Source organism: Pseudorasbora parva, chromosome 10, assembly GCF_024679245.1.
Source record: "Pseudorasbora parva isolate DD20220531a chromosome 10, ASM2467924v1, whole genome shotgun sequence".
NCBI classification, from domain to species: Eukaryota; Metazoa; Chordata; class Actinopteri; order Cypriniformes; family Gobionidae; genus Pseudorasbora; species Pseudorasbora parva.
Genome location: NC_090181.1, coordinates 25,182,433 through 25,204,329, shown reverse-complemented (window position 1 = coordinate 25,204,329; position 21,897 = coordinate 25,182,433). Strand labels below are relative to the sequence as shown.

General features: G+C 38.0%; 1 protein-coding gene across 3 annotated transcripts in view; it reads left to right on the top strand.

The window, feature by feature from the left end:
• Window positions 1-21,897, top strand: part of neurl1ab (neuralized E3 ubiquitin protein ligase 1Ab) — a 79,714-nt gene that overhangs the window by 51,387 nt on the left and 6,430 nt on the right. For 2 of the 3 annotated variants that reach the window (XM_067455668.1, XM_067455666.1), the window contains exon 2: window positions 21,406-21,614. In XM_067455668.1, coding sequence (XP_067311769.1) covers window positions 21,444-21,614 — 171 coding nt within the window. In that variant the 5' untranslated portion in view covers window positions 21,406-21,443. Of the gene's footprint in view, window positions 1-17,113; window positions 17,130-18,019; window positions 18,077-21,405; window positions 21,615-21,897 lie in introns of those variants that run through there. The other variant, XM_067455665.1, reaches the window with a different exon arrangement.

Here is a 21,897-nt window from a genome sequence, read left to right as displayed (position 1 = left end):
AGAGAGCATCAAAACCAATGTAGAAAATAGCCTATTACTTATTAGTTATGATGTTTTTTAATATAAACATCACACAAATGTCATTAGCTGACCTCAGACAACAGTATAAAAAAAGAAAAAAGCCAGTTAATGACACCTTTAAAGGATATGAAGGTAACGCTTTAGATTACGGCCCGGAAAGTACTGCATAATTAATGCAAATTTACAGCATAACTTTCGGTAATTATAGTGTAACTATAAAGTAAGTACTTGTAGATATAAGGGAACAATATGTAATATTGGGGGAATTTAGGGGTAACTATGAGGAAAAATAACAAATTATTTATACTGTTAAAGTATTTTTTTAATTAAGGGGTAATAATCCTTGCAGTTAGGGTAAGTATGAATGTGCGGGCTGTAAAAGCGGCTCTTGTTCCACTCTTGTTTCGTGTAGTTACAGGGTAAGTACAGTAAAACAAAAAAAATAATCTGATATCACTCAGAAATATTTATTTGAAAAACAACTTAATTCAAAACAGATTTATGACACTTCTTATTTTTTTAATAAACTTTTCATTTCAAATGATAACATCCTGACAGAAAGAGGCACGTTTTGTCCCTTTCTCTTTCTCTTTCTTTTCTTTTCTTTTCTTGTTCCTCTTCTTCTTTTTCGTTATTTCCATTGATGGATCTTAAGAGGAATCCCATATCTTTTGAAATGTTGTATAGCCTATTATTTATTAAAAGAAAACGTAGTACACCACACCAAGAAATGCTGTTATAATTTAGTAATCTTTTCATATCTGATCAGTTGTTACCAGTACCGTGCATGATGAGACTCTTCAAGCTTTCCTGACTTTCTCATGCACGTTTCATCTGAAACTCACGTGAGAACTGCCGTCTCTTGTCTTTTAGTCTTGTTTGTTTCTAATTGCTATTATCATATATTATGTTATTGTTTTGCACGTCACGCTTCAAGTTACGTCAAGCATGAATACAAACCTCACATGCACACGCAGATAACTGCTGGTCAGAAGCGATAGTCTACAGTTAATTTTTTTTTAAATATTGTTATTTTTCTTACAAACACTTATCATTTAGTTACAGAAGACATTGATTCATCCATTGGGATCGTATGGAGTACTTTCGTTGTTGCTGTATGTGCTGTTTGATGCTGTAACCCAAATGAGTTTTCATTAGCAGAGATTATTTATTTATGTATACGACGTTATTCTTTATTTAGAATAAAGTTGTATACATCTCGGATGGGTAAAAGACAAGTAAACGGTGCGGATATGTCTGGCACACTGTATTTTTAGTGTAAAGGTTACATAATACAGATAGCTAGAGACATGTGGGATTCCTTCTTAAGGTTCATCTGTGAAATGACGAAAAAGAAGGGGAACAAGAGAAAGATGAAGGCAAGCAAGATAAATGAATGTGTTGTAAATCTGTTAAAAAAAGAAAATAAATTGTACTTATTTATTGTAATTACCCTGTAACTACATGAAACAAGAGAGAAACAAGAGCCGCTTTAATTTACCCGCACATAAATACTTACCCTGTAACTACACAGATAATTACCCCTTAATTAAAAAATACTTATATACTTATATACAGTATAAATAATTAGTTAATTTTCCTGATAGTTACCTATTTATTCCCCCAATATTACATTTTGTTCCCACTATACCACTTACTTACTTTATAGTTACACTATAATTACCGAAAGTTATGCTTTAAATTCACTTTAATTATGCAGTACTTTCTGGGCCGTAATCTAAAGCGTTACCGATTTGGGTAATGTTAGCCAAATTAGTTAACATACTTACAACCAGTTCTGTCACAATGTCATGTTATTCCTGCAAGTTACAGATATAAAATCTCAAATGCCTTTCCTGTGATTCTGAGACATAGATGCCCTTTACCTGCTGTCACTTATACGATCAGTATCGTGCCTGCTAAAGCCTATCTGGGTTTTTGTGCGTGACTGTGTATGTTTTTCATTTTTAGATCCTTTAAAACAGTTCTTATCAGTCATCTTAGCACTGGCGAAAATTATATTTAACCAAATATATTTGATGCAACTCAGTCATTAATCGATTTTTGTGTTTTCATACACTACAGTCTGCTTACTGCCATTTTGTATGCCATTGCAGTGTGCATAAAAAAGGCTATGTCTATAAAATATGAATATCAAGATATGATTATAGATTTTTTGAGGTATTTAATTGGATATTTAGCACTCAGTGGCCATAAACACTGTAATTTATATATGAAACATGCAGCTTGCTTTAAACAGTAGTATGCTTGTATGCAACATGGAGCAGCTGATAACTCTCTAATGGACTACTTGCACCTAATTATTACTACTCAGTTAGTTATAAAGTTTCCGTTAACAGCATTTAGTAAACCTACTGTATACGGGCAGTTACTCATGAGAATAACACAGATTATTATAATTTAATTTTTGTAATTTTTCCGTCTACTAGAGGTCGCCTATTCAAAACAAAGGTGTAGTTTGATGACAAGTTTGAGCTCAGAATCTTGGGACATGTTTTTTTCACTTTACAGCCGTTGGGAAAGAATTGAGAAAGGACTCGGGCAGAAATCATGTTCATGGATGCGGTTACCGAGATTACTGTAGTACGAAGCAGAGAAGGACCGAGTGTTGTGGAGCTGAGCAAGGCCGCTGGGGCGATTGTTGCCGAACACATGGCTCGTGAGCAATGGAACTTTTATTATGATGAGACACAGTCGTGGGTGCAATTTCCACTTTTCTGGTCATGAGTATGAGGTAACGCAGCTCTGTTTATTTAAGTGTGATTACAGTGATGTTATTGCGTTACTCTGTGCGTTCGCTCAGTGGCTGTGGGTAAACCGAGGGTAACGCAGATATGACTCAATTGACAGGCGACTCCCTCAGAAGTCCCGGCTCCTTGGTTAAAATAGTAATTTTCTCACAATTAACAAATAGTTGGAAACATTTGGGATATTGTAAGAACTCAACTGAACAAAATATTTAACACTGGCCTAGTGGTTAGATATTAGGCTATATTCTGTGTTTTCATGAATTATCTTGAACCTGCTGATTTCTTTTTTTCCTAATTTTCTTTCTGAATAATAAAATAAATATATTTCCCCAATAACTGCAATAATTCCAGTGCTTGTCATATTTGTGGAGTTTCATTTTTTAAATTAATTTGACTGATAAAAAGGATTGCTTGTGTGCAAGGGTGCTCTTAAATATGCGGTACAGTAAGTGCCTTAAATAAATATAATAATTGAATCATTTTCAATGTAATAATTTACAATTATTATTATTATAATAAACTGAATAATCTGATTAATTAGGGTGTTTTCACACTTGGTCCTTTTCAGGAGTCTGAGCGTGGTTCGCATGAATTTTGGCCAATATGTGAACACTCCGAGTCCTAACGATCTCAGACCCCTTAAAGCGAACCGAGCTGAGACCATCGCGGGAGGTGGTCTGGGTACGGTTCGAACTCATCTTATGGTTACGGTTCACTAAAAACACGCAGTCTGAACACAAACCACTCTGGGCTTACTTTATTTTTCTGTTCGCGAATTCCAATGTTGTTTGGTCATCAGATGCCTCCATACAAATCGGCTGTTCATCGCGGCTGATTCTTCGGACAAATCTCTACAAATTATTCATTCATAACATACACTTGTTTATTGCAATTTCAACTGCTTCCGTAATGAGACGCCGCTGGCGGCTAAGTGCCTTTGCCAGTTTAAAATGGTGTAACGCGCCCACACACACCTGAAGCACGAACACAGAAGCCAGCTGTCACAGCGTGTGAAATAAACGCAACCTTTAGTGTCTTATTCCATTTATTTTAAAGTCTCAAAAACACACAAGTTTCACAAACAGTTGGTTTTCTCTAAAGTGAATGTAAACATCTGCATTATAGCCTAATAAAAGAATCAGTGAAGTCATACAGTGAAGAATAGGTTATGTATGCTGTTTTATTTTTTCATGTGATTATTCCATTCCTTACTTGAATGCTGCTTTTAGGCATATCTATACTTTACCTGGAAAATTTAAAGCAGTTTATTTAATTTGCATATTTCTTTTATTATTTTATTTAGCATTTGTAGCAAGAATAATCTTTACAAACAAATATCATGGTTACTGAGGAAAAAACAATGTAAAGTGAATGGGATCAAATGTTGATAGGGTCAGCCATCAAACACTGAACTGGTCTAGATCCAAAAACCAACAGTCTGAACACAAAGGGGTCTGAGACCACATTCTTACTAAAGTGGACCAAAAAGGATCTGAGTCCTCTTTCAGGTAAAGGGACAGTGTGAATGTAAAGAGAACTGAGTCCTTTTTCACTTGGTTCACTTCTTGGTACACTTAAAGGAGTCTGAGTTCAGTTCTTTTAAAGAGGACCCAAGTGTGAAAACACCCTTAAACAGTAACGCGTTGGCATGCTGCTAATTAAGAATTTTGGTAAATTACATAGAGTGAAATTAGACAGAATAGTCAATAAAAATAAGTATATACAAATAAATAAAGGTTTGTATTGATCTTGTTCATCCCCTCACACACACTTCAGCATGGCGGTCACTAGTTTAGAGCACTGAAAAAATCCCTTTTGTAGAACAGCTGCTGATTCTCAGATTGGTTGGGTTGGATCAAGACTTCGTGTTTTACATCTTCTTCTGTCTATGAAAATGTCCAGATTTTTTAATCTTCTTGCAGACACTAATTTTAAATGCTGCATGTTTAATCGACTAAGTCAAAATATACATAAGTAGAAATAAATGAGTTGTACTATTCAAAACGGAAGGGTGTCACAAAGCTCAGTAGTAGTCCATTGACCTAGTCACATGCTGCCATCTCCAACATTACCACAGCCAATTATTGACAGCTGTTTTTGTTTGGAGGCAAGGTTTCAAAACACCAGTTGGCCAGCCTGTTTAGGGGAAGAGCAAATATGAATTTTCATGGTTATTTTCTCAAGATGTCTGTCTGTTCCTGGCCTCACACTCATGGCACATTAAGTTTTATTTGTATTTGCCTGTGTGCCTCTACTGTTGTATCACAACACTTCATATGACATGAAAATGAGGTTATTTTTTAGAGAGATTTCATAAATATTCAGTAGAGAACACTGTTGGATCATTATCAGTAGAAGAAAGTTGCATTGCATGTCAATATATATATATAAGATTATTGCTCTTGTAGCTCAACTAGTAGAGCATGGCATTATTAACAGCAAGGTCATGGAATTGATTCCCAGGGAACAGGCATATTGATCAAATGTATGAACCTTGAATGCAACCTGAAAGTTCTTTGCATAAAAGCTTCTGGCGGAACAAATGAATGAATATAGAATGGACCTATGCAAAAGATGAACATTGACAAATGTTCTTCCTTTGTAGTCCTTTCTTGACTACAAATAATATGAGATCAGATATCAGACTCAAGACTCAGACCAGGAATTCCCCAAAATGCTGTAGGCATTAGCAGGAGAATTTTAGGTGCCTATACACAAAGGCCTGATCCCTGACTGAATCTGAGAGTGGGGTTTAAGTGCAAATGAGATGAGCTGCAGTGGGTGATCTATTCCAACCACAATCACACATATAGCATTACACACACAATCTATCTGTTATGACTTTTATATGGCTATTAGAACCTATCACATTATACCTCCACGGCACTGATGTAAGATGCTGAGCATGTACTGTTGGTCCTGAGTGAAAGATCTTCCCCTGAGAGTAAACACTTCCACCCCAGAAAGGCACTTAACATTAAAGAATGCACCATAACATTATGAGAGCAGACAATGTTACACTGTTCGTTCTGTGCATTTGGAAGGCATCACTTCTCTGATGTTAAGAAATTCATCCAACCCACGAACACAACAAAAATGTGCCTCATTGTCCATCACAAACCATGACTGATGTTGCTTATGTATGAGGTTTATGAACAGAATGTGCACTGAAGCAAATGGATCTGGCACAGGCTTTGGTTGCGAGATATGACCAAAAATATTATATATATATATATATATATATATATATATATATATATATATATATATATATATATATATATATATATATATATATATATATATATATATATATATATATATATATATATCGCAATATGAGTAAATTTTTTTATCTTAAATCTTATTAAAGGTACAAAGATGATTAAGTCTAAAGCAATGAGATTTTCTCACTTTTGTTGGTTGGTTAAGGGTATACTCACACTAGGCAATCTGAACCGTGCCCGAGCATGTTTGACCCCCAAAGTCTCATTTGACTAGTGTGATGGCTCCGTACTGCGCCTGGGCGGGTAGTTGGGCAGGGGTGTGGAATGCATGTAGTGTGATCACTAACCGTGCCGGAGTACGGAACATATTACTTTTGTGTATGCTACTGTCATCATTATGACAACGACAACATCTATTAACAAAGTCCAATAGAGAGAGTGCATCCTAAAGGGAACAGTTTAAAGTTAAAGTGCTCTATGGTTTAGGGCTTGAAATAATCCATCCAAAGAAAACTTTCTTTCAAAGTACTCCTTTAAATTATAAAGCCTTTTTATTATCAGATGGCTCCTACTGAATCAAATGTTTCATCTTATTTATCAAATAACGGTAATATATAGCCAGGATTGAAAGAGGATGTTATGGACATTTTTTTTGTAAATGTAATTCTGTAAAGAGATGTTGGTCACATGAAATTGTTAACTAATCAGATGGCTTAATGAATGAAAGTGTTTTCACCTGTTTAGTTTGTTGTGTTGCTTTCCTTGAGGAAGGGGCTGGAATGTGTTTTTATTTTATATATATTTTTTATTATATCAGGTAACATTTTAAGCTGTCATTTGGTCATGTTACAATGTGCCCCTCACATGGTTTTGAAATAATCAGTGTTGTCACATTTTACTTCCATTCTTTCGGAGTAAATCAAGAAAAAAAGTATATTAATAAAACAAAACCACAACATAACCACTACATTGTTCTAGACCTGGGAAATTAGTGTGGGAAAATAAATACTGAACCCCAAGTAGATTTACACAAACTGAGACAGTCAAAAAGTGTTAACTGGTGCCCCACTCTCCCATATTTTGGATTATAATGGGTCTGGTTCTCACCTTATTGATGAAAGGAATTGTAGTTTTCAAGTTAAGCTGCAAATTCACCCATTAAATTCAAGATACATGCAGCACAATCAAGTGAAAATAGCTATGCAGCATAAATTATAAATCTGTATAGCTCATTAGCAAAATGTTTTTTCTTCCTGTTTTTGCATCGTAATGTACACAAGCATGCTCACACCTGCAAAATTAAAGGTGCACAATGTAGTATTTTTGCAGTAAAATATCCAAAAACCACTAGGTCAGTGTTATATATTTTGTTAAGTTGATTACATACAATATCCCAAATGTTTCCAACAATTTGTAAATTGTGAGAAAATTGCTATTTTAACCAAGGACCCAGGACGTCTGAGCATCTGAGGGATCAAATGTGTCATATCTGCGTTACCCTCGGTTTCTGGTTTTATTTGGCAGAAATGCTTTATTTTTACTGCAGTGTGCAGCAAGTGTCACAGCAGCCGCTGAGCAAACGCACAGAGTAACGTCATAAAATAATTTTCAACACACTCATATGCAGGCGCGCTGGAAGCCGTTTAAATCCGGGGGGGCTGAAAGTTGGGTCGGAAAATGTGTGACGTCATTATGTTGTCGGTGGCGACCAGACAGGTGTTGTAGTAGAACCCCCCTTTACCGTCAAAGGGGGGTTCTACCGTTATTGTTGTTTAAAATTAATTACTTGTTAAAACGCGATCATACCATGGGTGTCGGAAGCAAAACTGTGGGTGGTCTCAGAATTTGTTTTTGCTGGAGTAACGTTAGATACAAATATACTGCAGTTTACTAAACGATTGATTGCGCCAGACAAAATTATGGAAATCACCGAGTTATTTGCCCTGCCTTTTGCCGAACTCGCTCTACTCCCTTTTCACATCACAGATCAGAAAGGCATTTATTTTCAATAAAAATTGAGAAAATATTAGAAAAGTGAAAAGAAAAAAAGACCTATACGTTTTTCTCGGTTAGGGGTAGGTAAACAGACGTGTTGAATTAGTGACGATAAAAGTGAGTGGGTCCAATATCATTGGTCTTTAAGGGTGCGTTCACACTTGTCATGTTTGGTTCGATTAAAACGAACCCTGGTGCGATTGCTCGGTTAGTGCGGTTCATTTGAACATATGTGAACGCTGCCATCCGAACCCTGGTGCGCACCAAACAAGCGGACCGAGACCGCTAAAAAGATGGGTCTCGGTCCACTTCCAAACGAACTCTGGTGCGGTTCGATATATGAACGCAACACGGACCAAAGACATGTAAACGGACCAAAAACCGGACGTATAATGTCACAAGATGCGACGCATAATGCAGCTGATTTGACGACGCGGAAAGATCGTTGTATCTAAAATGAGTAACTTTAACGTTAGAGGGCAAACGTGGAGCAACGAGGAAGTGCCTAATCAATATTTGGTCAGACGAGCATGTTTCAAAAATGCTAGAAAAAACAAAAAGCATACCTGGCTCTTCTCATCAAAGTTCCTGTGTTGCCCATTATTAGCAGGTACAAACGACAGAACGGCCGTCTCTTTTCTGCACAACGGAGGAAATACTGATGCTGTTTTGAATGTTTTGAACATTTTATGAGCTCTTCATGAGTTCTCAGCGGGTAAAAATAATGCCATATGTACACGCACAAAATGATCGCGTTTAATCCAGCACACAGCGTTGTTTTGGATGTTTTGAGCATTTCATGAGCTCTTCATGAGTTCTCTGGTAAAAAAAATAATGCCATATGTACACGCATACAATGCCCCGTTTAATCCGCACACAGCATTGTTTTGAATGTTCAGTAAGCAGCTCCTATGTCATATAAACCGACCAATCAGGTTGTTACCGTCTCCCTATGCCTTTGGTTCGGCAGACCTCACTTCGGGCCGCTCCACTGTCCGAGTCAGGTCCGGGTGTTCCACCTCACTGCCCCACTGCGGTATGTCTGTTGTGCTCTGATGCAGAGTCTGGAACCCTGGCTAGCGCTTCCCAGCCCGTCTCGTTGGCTAATCCACACTATCAGACTCGGCTATGCAATTCAGTTTGCCCAACATCCCCCGGTCAACAGGGGCATTCTGTTCACCCACATGCTGGCAGAGAATGCTCCTGTGCTTCGGGAAGACATCGCAGTCCTACTTGCAAAGGACATGATTAAACCAGTCCCTCCAGCCGAGATGAGGTCAGAGTTTTACAGCCCTTACTTCATTGTACCCAAGAAAAGTGGTGGGTTATAGCCAATCTTGGACCTGCAAGTCTTGAATTGGCCCCTTCACAGGCTGCCATTCAAGATGTTGATGCAGAAACCCATTTTCCAATGTATCCATCCCCAAGTTTAGTTTGCAGCAATCGACCTGAAAGACGTGTAAATTCATGTCTCAGTTCTGCCTCATCACAGACCCTTTCTTCGGTTTGCATTCGAGAGGTGGGGCATATGGGGCATATACTTCAGGCTAGCCCTGTCGCCCAGCAAATTCAGGAAAGCCACGGAAGTGGCAATTTCCCCCATGATAGAGCGGTGTTCACATTCTCAACTATCTCAATGACTAGCTCATCCTTGTCAAGAAAGTAGTTGTGCGAACACAGGGACACTCAGTCACCTCAGTCAGTTTGGTCTTCGGGTCAACTGGGACAAGAACAAACTCTCCCCTGTGCTGAGAATCTGCAGAGAGTGTCAGAGTTGGACTTGCTCAACCAGACACAGTGCCTCATTGAGGAGCGGGTCAGCAGGACAGCTGCCCCAGTGAAATTTGTTTTATGATGTTTCTGGGGCATATGGCATCCGCAGTATGCAGCTCGGATTGCTTTATATGAGGCCACTTCAGCACTGGATTCACAGCCAGGTCGCAAGATGGGCGTGGCAATGGGGCATGATCCATGTGGCTCTCACACCGAGCTGTCTTCATACCCTTACTCGTGGTAGAACCCTTCGTTCCTGAGGGTGGGTGTTCCCTTAGAAGTGTTCAGACATGCTGTGGTCTCTATGGATACCTCCACAACTGGATGGGATGCCATGCACAGCAGGCATGCAGTTTCGGGTCTGTGGACGGGGACCTCCATCTGAACCACTGGAAACTCCATGTTTGGTCCCTGGATGGGATGCGGAGGTTCTAGGTGACCTACCACAGGGCATTGTAGACACCATCACTTCCACAAGAGCTGCCTCTACAAGGCTCTTCTATGCATTTAAGTGGAATCTATTTGTCGAATGGTGTTCTTCTCAACAGGAGAACCCCCAAACTGGCTTGGTTAGGTCAGTGCTTTCCTTCCTGCATGAATTTGGAGCGAAGGCTGTCTCCTTCCACCCTTAAAGTATATGTTGCCGCCATCCCCGCACATCACAATCCAAATCTTTGGAGAAGCATGATCTAGTCAAATGTTCCTCACTCTATACCCTCTTGGGATTTGCCTCTGGTGCTTACTTTGAGACGACCCTTTAAGCCCTTGCAATCAGCTGAGTTAAAAAATCTGTATATGAAAACAGTTCTCCTGTTCCAGCCCTATAGGCTTTGGTGTTCCTTGCCCGCTCAGGTTGACGGCTCACTCCACGAGAGGAGTAGCTTCTTCCTGGCTTGCTGACAGATATATGTAGAGCTGCAGGTTGGGCAACACCGAACACATTCGATTTAATAGCCTCCATGTAGAAACGGTTGATTCCTGCATGCTCATCCCCAGTGGCCAGTAATGCCTAGAACTCCGCTTCTTGTGTTGGCTTGCTGCGCTATTCCCCTCCTCCGAGTGGATAAGTACACTGCTTCAGAAAATTCACGCTGGTGAACCCTGTTAAGCTCCTCTGCCACCCCTTGCGGCTTCAAACATTGCGGGGTTTCTGTTTCTAGGCCAGCACTCTGAATACTGCTGTGTTGGCTGGGTGCCATATATTGCGGCCTCTACATTTGTATATTCTTCCATACTGTTAGCAATTGGTGTAATTTATACAATCAATTTTACAACAACATATGATATTCACATTTTTGCTGTAAACAAATAACAGGATATATAGTATATTGAATTACAATATTAAATTGTAATTGTGTCCTGTAAAATTACAGGATATTCCTGGCAACTGAGTTGCAGAAAATTTACAGGAAATCATATTAAATTACAGCATTTTACTATAATAACGCTATGATCACAGTAGCACTGCTGTAAAAATGCAGTTCTTTATTGTATTAAAAACAGTAAAATCCTGTATCTCCTTGCTGTAAATTTACAATACATTTTTAACAGTGTGCAGTAAGGCTTCCTTCAGCAAGCCCATGTCTTTCCCTGGGCAGAGTCTGCTCTGTCATCTCTGCCAGATGTTGTCTCCCTTCTATGGCTGAAGCCATCACAGGGACATTCCATATGTCCTCTGCCCTCTGGCCAGACCATGTGTTTTACATGTTACCGCCCTACCGGCAGGATGTGGTCTCCGCAGTGTTCCCTTTGGCATGCTTTCCCAGTTTTATCCAAGTCTGACTGTATGAGTCATGCAGAACAGCAGTAGACTCTCTTAGCGCAAGTTTGATCCTATCGGCAGAAAATGCAAAGGATGTGAGGCTTGCGCAGAGCGCTGGAGGGGTCAGAAACTGTGGCGTTTTGATCCCAGTTCTTCGGTTCACATTCTGACATACGTTGAACATGACCGACTGAAAAGGAACGTCTCAGTTACACATGTAACCCTTGTTCCCGGAAGGAGGGAACGCAGACATGCATCCCATCGTCACAGTTTTCTGTAGGCCTCTTGCTCGTCTCCCCAGTGAAAAACAAAGGTGCGTTGCATGCACTTACCGTAGTTATACCCGCACTGTGGACGGAGTGCAACATGCAAATCTCACACACCAATGTTCATTTGCTCTTTAGTACACACTCAAAGGTGATAGGGCTCTCATGCGATATCTCAATTTATCGTTTCACATTCTGACGTACGTCTTCCGTTCCCTCCTTCAGGGAACTATAGAGTTACATGTGTAACCGAGATGTTTACTTACTTTTGAATACAATCACATACAGTGGCCAATAAAAAGTTAAAGTTGGTTGATCTGGATCAGTATTTATTTGTTAAGACATTAACATTTTTCATAAAACTTGACTTTAATTAAAAGTGATTTGTCTCCAAATGTGTAGATGGTGTAAAATCTTGGGGAAAAAAATACTATTTATGTATTTATCATAAATAATTGTATATTTCTTTAGTCTTTCTTTAAAATAAGCAGTAAATTTTAAATTAAAATTCTCTCCTTCTGCTTTTTCATTTTTTTTACATTTCAATGATTATTTTGACAATGATTATTGTTTGTGATTTTATGTTATTATTCAATGATTATTGTTTGTGTTTGCACAAGTGAGATCTCATTGGTTTACGGATTCTCAATGAGAAAAGAGCACGCTGAGCATGGAGTTTTGAACAGTGCACCAGAACTGCAAATTGTGTGAAGGCAACAAGAATGTGTCAACAGTTTTGCAGAAATGGTATTTGTTTCCAGCACATTAGCATGAGCAATGATGCCTCGGTGTATGACTTCAGTCATAGTGTGTATCCAGTTGAAAAATACTGTAAGCACAGATATTTTCCAGTCCCTTTGCATTTATATCAAAGCTTAGGAGAGCGTTTCTAAACTGGTGTTGCTTCAGGATCCAGATTAGGGCTTGGACCTGCTATTTTTGAAATACTGGCTTAAAAATACCAATTAGAGTTTTTAAGAAATAGTAGAAATCTTAAAAGACATTGAGATCTTCATTGGAAGGGTATGGCCTCCCTCTCACTGTTAAAGTGCAAGTCTGGGTACGTATGCGATGCTGTGAGACTGACAGCTTTGATATTTATGACGTAGGCTGATGAAAGAGAGCAATCGGCACTCTGCATGAGTGCTGTGTGTGTGTGTGTGTGTGTGTGTGTGTGTGTGTGTGTGTGTGTGTGTGTGTGTGTGTGTGTGTGTGTGTGTGTGTGTGTGTGTGTGTGTGTGTGTGTGTGTGTGTGTGTGTGTGTGTGTGTGTGTGTGTGTGTGTGTGTGTTTGTGTGTCTCTCTATATTGATTGCTGGGCTCTGATGGGTTCACTGTTGGTGGTCTTCTAAGACTTAGTGCACACATCTCTCTAAACTGTTAATAAGGTCATACTGGCCACACAAGAATGCACACACACACACACACACACACAAACACACACACACACACACACACACACACACAAACACACACACACACACACACACACACACACACACACAAATGCTGTTTTTTCATACTTTATGAAGACTTTCCATATACATAATGATTCTTATACTGTACAAACTGTATATTCTATCCACTAACCCTGAACCTACCCATCACAGAAAACTTTCCACATCTTTACATTTTCAAGAAACATCATGATTTATAAACAGTTTTCCTCATGGGGACCAAAACATGTCCCTATACACACACACACACACACACACAGTCTTCTCTAATCACAGCTTTACACAATAACACAAATTATATATAATTTAGCTACTTCTAAGAGAAACCAGATAATTTGCCTTTGTCAGCTAAACAGCACATATTACGCTATTCAGTTATCAAATCAAATGTTAGTCTTCCCTGCCTGGACAATTGTTACATTCTAAAAGATTCAGGGGGTATGTGCGCAAGTGCAAATTCATGATGGAGTCAGTCACAATACAACAGACTTACTATTCTCAAAACATTATATTATGACTGTATCTTGCTGTACTGCTCAAAGTCACGTTACAGTGAGAGTCTCATGGAGCTTGTTGGTGGATGGTGGTGACATTTAGGCTTGTAAAAATCAAACTGTGGCTTTTTAGCATGAGTTTTTGACCCATGCTCTTTTCACTTTGCTTGCTGTCAGATAGTTAAACCATTATTTGCTGAGAGAGAGACAGTGAGAGAGATGTTCCTAAATTGTCTGAAAAGATCAAATACAAGCTACTGGAGAGGAACAGTTTTTCATCTGAAAATTGTATAGCCTACTTCATATTCAACTTCACATCCTCAGAAACCAATTACTGCTAACCATATTCACGAGTTGTCTGTGTATATTGATTCTATACCATATCATTTTCTTAACTGTATAATAATCCTAATATAATAATAATTAAATAAATTAAATTAACATACAAGTAATTTAATGAGTTTAGGTTTTTTTTCCTAAATTTAAAAAGTTTACACTGAAGAAATAAAGAGAAGATTTAATTATTATTATTATTATTATTATTATTATTATTATTATTATTATTATTATTATTATTACTATTAAAGGAACACTCCACTTTTTTTAAAGTTTAGATTTATATACCGATATAGATAGGAACTATTTTCTGATTCCTGCGTAGTAATCATGGAACTTTGCGGTCTTACCATGGGTTCAGCGGCGCAGTGATATTACACAGCGCCTGAAAGCAGTCCTCAGAACTTCCAATGCGACCAGCGCTTTTTTTTTTGTGTTAAGTTTGTGTCGTTGCAGATAGTGCAGAGTTGCAGCCGGCAAATGATGTAGTAGATTTACTGTGCCATTAGCCATGGTTCTGTGTGTTGTAAAGGGCTGTGATAGTGAATCGAAGGTGTATTCTACCATCATGTTTCACAGAATACCAAGGAAAATCAAGTAACGAAAGAATCAGTGGTTGACTCCTCTGAACCAAAGATATCAAAACACCGGTATAAATTCAAAGAAGAAACTGTGTGTTTGATCAAAGCATTTAGGACCAGATGACTATTTGGAAAACATGGACAGTGTTACCACGGTATGACGTCTAAAGTATATGGCCAGACAGGGCGAAGTGTATCATCCCCCATGGCTGTAAGTATAACATTTTTTTTTTTTTTTTTTTGTTAGCTTGAACGACCAGATTGAAAAGCACTGCTGTTGTCTTTAGCTAGCATTACCTGTGAATGCAACTAGCGTGGGGGTTCTGCGCGGCCATTTGATCTATACAGTATATAACCTTAGTAGTTTTCTTGTAGAGTTCTGGTAAGGTAAGAATTGCCGGTATTGTTTGGAATAATTGCCGGTAAATTTGGAATTGCCGGTATTGTTATCTACACAGTTTCTATGGTACACGAAACTTAGTGATCTAGTGATGAAGAGGTAGTGATGTTACGTTCAGTGCCGAGGCTTCGGAGCGTGTCTCCATTGAAAAACAAGTTGTTTAGTGATGTAGATGACCGGGCGCATGTTAACTAAGTGAAAGAGAGAAGAGTCAATTTTTAAATAGGAAAAATATTGAAAGTCTTTGGTCATTTTTTGGAGCACTGAAAGGATCGAGATCAGCTGAATCGATTCAAAACCAGTAAAACTCAACTGTTTAACTCTAAAGGACTTGGAAAAGTACTCCTTTAAATGTGTTCCTTTAATGCAGGTTTGAGAAAATTGTATGGATATACATAATAATATAATTATAAAGGTATATAAGTGTTATAACAATAATACTAATACGATTGATTGATTGATTGATTGATTAATAATAATAATAATAATAATAATAATAATAATAATAATAATAATAATAATAATAATAATGCATTTAATTAATTTTAACGACTTTATCATTTTCCTTTAATTTAAAAAGTTTACACAAAGAAATTAACAGTCAGTCACAAAACTCAGTATCTGGAATGTACTCCAAGAACATCTTCTGCTCCTGCAACTTTTCACTGCTGTCTTTCTCTCTGTCTTCCCCTCTTTCTCTCTGACTTTCCTTCCTTTTACTTATTTCCTCTTCCTCTATCTCTCACTCTTAAGCTTCTGTATCTGTCAAGGCCTCGAGAGGCTTAATCAGTGTCAGAACGGTCTTCACCAGAGCCTCCAGCTGTGGACATATTAGTTTACACACACACACTGAGAGAGAGAGAGAGAGAGAGAGAGAGAGAGAGAGAGAGAGAGAGAGAGAGAGAGAGAGAGAGAGAGAGAGAGAGAGAGAGAGAGAGAGAGAGAGAGAGAGAGAGAGAGAGAGAGAGAGAGAGAGAGAGAGAGAGAGAATATGCCTTTTGTTTCCCTGCAGAGGAATTGTTCAAACTACTGGACATAGCATTAGACTATGTCTGAGAGGGTGCTGTGGGGAAGCATAGGGGCAGAACATCACCAGAGGACACACTATAGACTGTAGGGACTAGGGACACGCACAAACACCATCATCATATGCAAACACACACACACATGCCCACACGGATAGGCATCAGATAACAGCTGCATTCATACAATTCTGATTCTCATTTAACAAAGTTTGCTCTTGGTAGAATCAACCAATGTTGTTGACGATATGCGTCTAATCGTGAGGACAGGAGATTGAAACGTTAACGGCCACGTTTAGTGAGCATAGGGTACCCTTCAGTGGACGAAAGTGGAACTGCCGTGTTGGAAATAATGAGCTTCTTTGTTCCATCATATAGGATAAATATTTTTTTATAATTGCCACGGCTGTGTAATAGTTCGACGTTTTAGTTTGTCGGTGGTTCCTGCAGCGTTTGAACGATTGTAGAATGATTCTAATGAGTCAGTCTGGTCAGTCTTCCGAATCACTATTACATTATGTTATGACGCGGTTATTTTGTCAGTGAAAAACATGTGCTGCATTGGGAAACACGTTTTAAAATACCTACTATTTTCCTATATATTTTGATGGCATAAATAGTAGGCTAGCAATATCTGTAGTGGCATGTGGTTTCGAAATTCAGTGACAGGGCGGTGACTTTGATGCTTGAGTGAATTAAACACAGCCCTACCACAGAATAAGCTAATTTCACGAACAAACGAATCATAAGAGTCGGTGTTTTAAAGTGAATCGAACACATCCATTACGACCAATGCATATCGAAGCATCAGTCTGCGCATCCGATCTTTGAATCAATCATTCAGAGCGGTTACTGAATCAACATCTGACTAATTTCTCATCAGACTCATTTCAAAAGAGACTTGAACTTTAAGTTCAGTACTGAAGAACTACTGGGAAAGTTTTGTAGCATTAGTAGCCTACGACATCATTCTGTTCCTGTTACACTGGTGAAGTGGTCACTACTGACAACTGAATTCAAATTGGGTTTGTGTGCTTTGCGTGTTTAATCATGATGAGCTTAGGCAAGAAACTGAGTGATGATAATGTGTTCTGTTCTTTTTGACCTTTCACATGCTGCCATATCAGCTAACACAAGGTGCAGGTATAGTCAATACACTCACTCACAAAATAAGTGGAACTGAATTTGAAGTGACGCTGATTTGATCAAGACGTCATGGCATGACCTTACAATGACTGCTACTCAACAAAGGTAGCTTTTATTTTGTAATGCTAGATGCAAGACATGCTAGTGGTCATGTCCACTGCTATGAATATAAAACATAATGTTACAATATCAAAACATATTTTATATACCTCGTATTTCCAGTCTACTACAACACCGGGGATAGTTGGATCCTGCGAGTGAAAGTATGCTGGTCGTCTGCATCTGGTTATTTTAGCGTCAAATGTAGGCTAATTCTATGCAGACGTCAAATGTTATGTTGACGTATGACGTATGTTGACGTAACGTTAATTGTAATGTTATTGAACGTCCTGGCAACGAAGAATGGCTACATTTAAGTATCTGTCAAAAGAGATAATAGACATAGGCTATAAGCATAAATGGATACACACAGCTATACTGAATATACAACTTGTCCTACATTACGGTAATTGGGTCATTCAGACGTTGCTTAGTAACTTTCCGAGAGCGTCTACTCACGTAAGCTAATTCATTGTCATAATCCAATCCTTGACCAGTAGACCTCCCAAGCCCCGCCTCCTATGCTAATGAGTATCCACTGAAGGGTCTCCAGCTGAATGGGAGCGTTTGCATGTGTAGCCGCTGTACAATAACACACCAGCGGAGTATCTGACACATATTGCAAGTTACTTTACTTGAAATGCAAAGCTATTGTATGCGTTTTTTTCAGGATTTTATTGTGTGAACATCGCTGAAATGGGTGGGCAGGTTACCCGTACCGCTTTAGGTGAGTGATAATGAAATAATATGAGTCCAATTCATAATTTCTTAATAATTTCGAAGAACCTGCGTGAACTGATGGTATAATATAATTTATCTGATTTATTTTTTTAATGAATTTTGTCTACATTTTCCCAAATGATCGGAATGAAAATGAGTTTTCTTTCTTCTGAGCTCATAAATGGCTTGTAATTAACTTGCTCTGAACATAGTGCTCAAAATGCTCTTATCAAAATGACTATTCTCTTCTGTTTCTATTTCTGGTTTGATTTTCTGTCTGTGATAACTGTTTGTACTGTGATCAATATGTACTACAGATCAACAGTTTGTCTTTCAGGGAGCGTTCTTCTATATATATATATATATATATATATATATATATATATATATATATATATATATATATATATATATATATATATATATATATATATATATATATGACATATATAATTACTATAGTCCAAACCTTACCCCAGCCATGAAAGAATAATCTTGTGTAATAATAGTTATAAAACATTATTTACATTATTTATAGTATAGTAGCCTTTATAGGGACAATTATTTTCCTATATCACATATCCCTCACACATACACATCGTTTTAGATATGTAGATTTAGCTCTTTATCACTGTAAATTAGAAAAGTATGCATAATAAACATTTTCAGGTTTATAGCCACTTAAACAAAGCTGACAGTGAGTTAACCTGACACTCAGGCCAGCTATTGCCTACAGCACTGAGAGAAACAGTCCACACATATAATGGGATATGACATTTATTATCAAGAGAAAAACCCTAACATCTCTTTGAACCAAGAGGAAAAATTAGGGATACTGGAATCTGTGATTAGTGACTACCCAACAAAAATATTCTATGAATGTCTTCCCCCCCCCCCCCCCCTCCCATCCCCTGAATGTTCCTGAACATTCAAAATGTCTAGTTTTATAAATTTTTCACAAAGTTTTTTTTTTGTTTGTTTTTTTGTTATACCAATGTTTAAAGGACATTCCATTTAATTATTTTGCAAACATAATGGGAATGTTACTTTTGAATGTTCTTTGAACATTCTGAAACTAGTAACATTTATAAAACTTTAGACAAACATCCAACTAAATGTTTCAGGGGGTAAAAAGTGGCTCAGTGGTTCATGTAGGTTGTCTACAAACTGAAAGTTTGGTGGTTCGATCCCCGGTTCCACCTGACCAAGTGTCGAGGTGTCCATGAGCAAGACACCTAACCCCAGCTGCTCCCGACGAGCTGGATGGCGCCTTGCATGGCAGACACCGCCGTCGGTGTATGAATGGGTGAATGTGAGGCAATATGTATAAAGCGCTTTGGATGGCCATAGGGTCTGTTGAAAGTGCTATATAAATGCAGTCCATTTACCATTTACCATTTAAAAACATTCCATGAACAATGTATAAATATTATTTTTGTGTTAACATTAAAGACCACATAACTTAAGACCACATAAAAAAACAAATGTTTAATTAAAGTTACTGCATGAACATTTGTTGATAACTTTGAGAGAACCATGACGTTAGTTCTGAAAACGTTCCCTGATTGTGTGGGGCAGTTTTTGTAAGGACACAACCAGCCGTCCCCTCAAAATATTGTCTTATTGAAAACACAAAACTGCAAACAGGAAAGAAAATATTAGATCAGTAAAACAGAATGTTGTTAACCCATCCACACCATGAAAACAAATACACATTTATTGGTTTATGTGTATTTGTCAATGACAGAACTCAGGGGTTTGTGGTCAGACTCAGAATATTATTTCTATTTTTGTCCCACTTGGGGTGTGTACACTGTGTCTCATGATTCCCTTATTAACACCTACAAAAATACTCTCGCATACACCTGCAACTACACAGAGCTCATGCAGATTAAGTGAAAGAAGTCTGCAGAATCTGTCTCTCGCATATGCAACTAAAAGCTAACGATTCAGTTGTTGACCCACACCAGTGAAATGTCAACAGCAGTTAATTAAAGAGAAAAATGTCTCTGTAACAAGACCGTGTCCTTGACTTAATGCTTCAGAGAGGTCTGGGAAAATATGAAAGGGAGTTTTAGGAGCAAGTGTTTGATCACAAGCCAGTTTCGTCTGTGAGAATCTGCACATTCACATTTACTTTTTGTTTTTTATTGTCTCATGCATCATCATCATGGAATTGTGTGAGACCATCTACTAACCCCAGGACTGTTTATCATTTCTTTTTATCACTCTACTTACTATAGCAATACCAGACACTCCATTGTACCTCTATACCACAGCGCTCTAGAATGCAAGATTCTGATTGGCTGACAGACATATTTTGTTTTTAATAACTACATGGCTATGGAGTAGTTCCAAAAATGATCATATTGCAGTTCTAAATCAGAGCAAATTATTTCAGTCATTTAAAATAGCAATGCTGCTTCATAAGGGTAATGTATTTATTTGTTAATTTATTTATTTTTATTCAGTCCAGTAATTCTGGGTTTAAGTTGACTACAGAAAAGAAACATACATTTATTTATTTATTTATTTATTTATTTATTTATTTATTTATTTATTTATTTATTTATTTATTTATTTATTTATTTATTTATTTATTTATTTATTTATTGCAGCAATTATACCATTATAATGTAACTCAGTGAAGACAACTATACCGATAAACAAACTTTTAATTGAAAACTATGAACTATTGTACTGTGGTGTCTTGATTCATTTTAACACATTCACACTTTAAAAAATGCAGTCCATTTACCATTAAAATGCAAACTGCTTCCATTCTCAATTTCACATTTGTGAAAAAAAACTCAGCTTAGCCCTTTTAAAAGGTTTAAACATTGAGTTCATAACAACAATTTTAAGTAAATCAAAGTTTGCAAAGAATAAAATCAAATTGTGTGTGTGTGTGTGTGTGTGTGTGTGTGTGTGTGTGTGTGTGTGTGTGTGTGTGTGTGTGTGTGTGTGTGTGTGTGTGTGTGTGTGTGTGTGTGTGTGTGTGTGTGTGTGTGTGTGTGTGTGTGTGTGTGTGTGTGTGTGTGTGTGTGTGTGTGTGTGTGTGTGGAGAGAGAGAGACATAACCTCATTTTGGCAGCCTGAATGGCAGAAACCTGCTTATCTCTATCTCTGTGTCTCTTTTGTTGTCTCTCTGTTCCTGATAAAGATTTTCATTCAGAGATGGCAGCCACTGTTCTCCCTCTGTTCTGTAAACACAGCACAAAGCTCTTAGAAAGAATAACAGTAGCTACTAGTAAGAATTGGCACTGTTGTCAGTGTCTATATAGGGTATACATATATATTTGTAAGCAATATAACTTTGTTTTGTCCGTCCCTCAGATGGCGGAACACTTCACTGCCACCCCTTGAAGGCGAGCATGTGCCCACAGCTGCCAGCCCTCCTGCCGCTCTGTTTCCATGCCAACACTAAAGGCTCTCAGATCGTGATGGACAAGACACAGCGCAGCGTGCGCAGAATTGCCAGCTTCTGCAATGCCATTACCTTCACCAACAGGCCAATCCGAATCTATGAACAGGTCCGGCTTAAGGTACGGTAACCTAACTCTCACCCGTTTCCACATTCCATCCTGTGTGGTCCCAAAATAGCCCTTTCATATCACTCCATCGCAAACTTTCCCGACGAAGGGAAAACAGAATGAGAATGCTAGAAATGCTAACATGTGAGGTTGTGCCGTTATCTTGTTCTGGTCAATGAGGTTGTTTTTGGAATGAAAAAAAAAAAGGATTTGTTTCTGATAAATGCGTCTGCTGGTCTCTTTTTATAGAAACACACATCTCACAGTAGTTGTATCGTTTTTTTGTCGGTTTCTC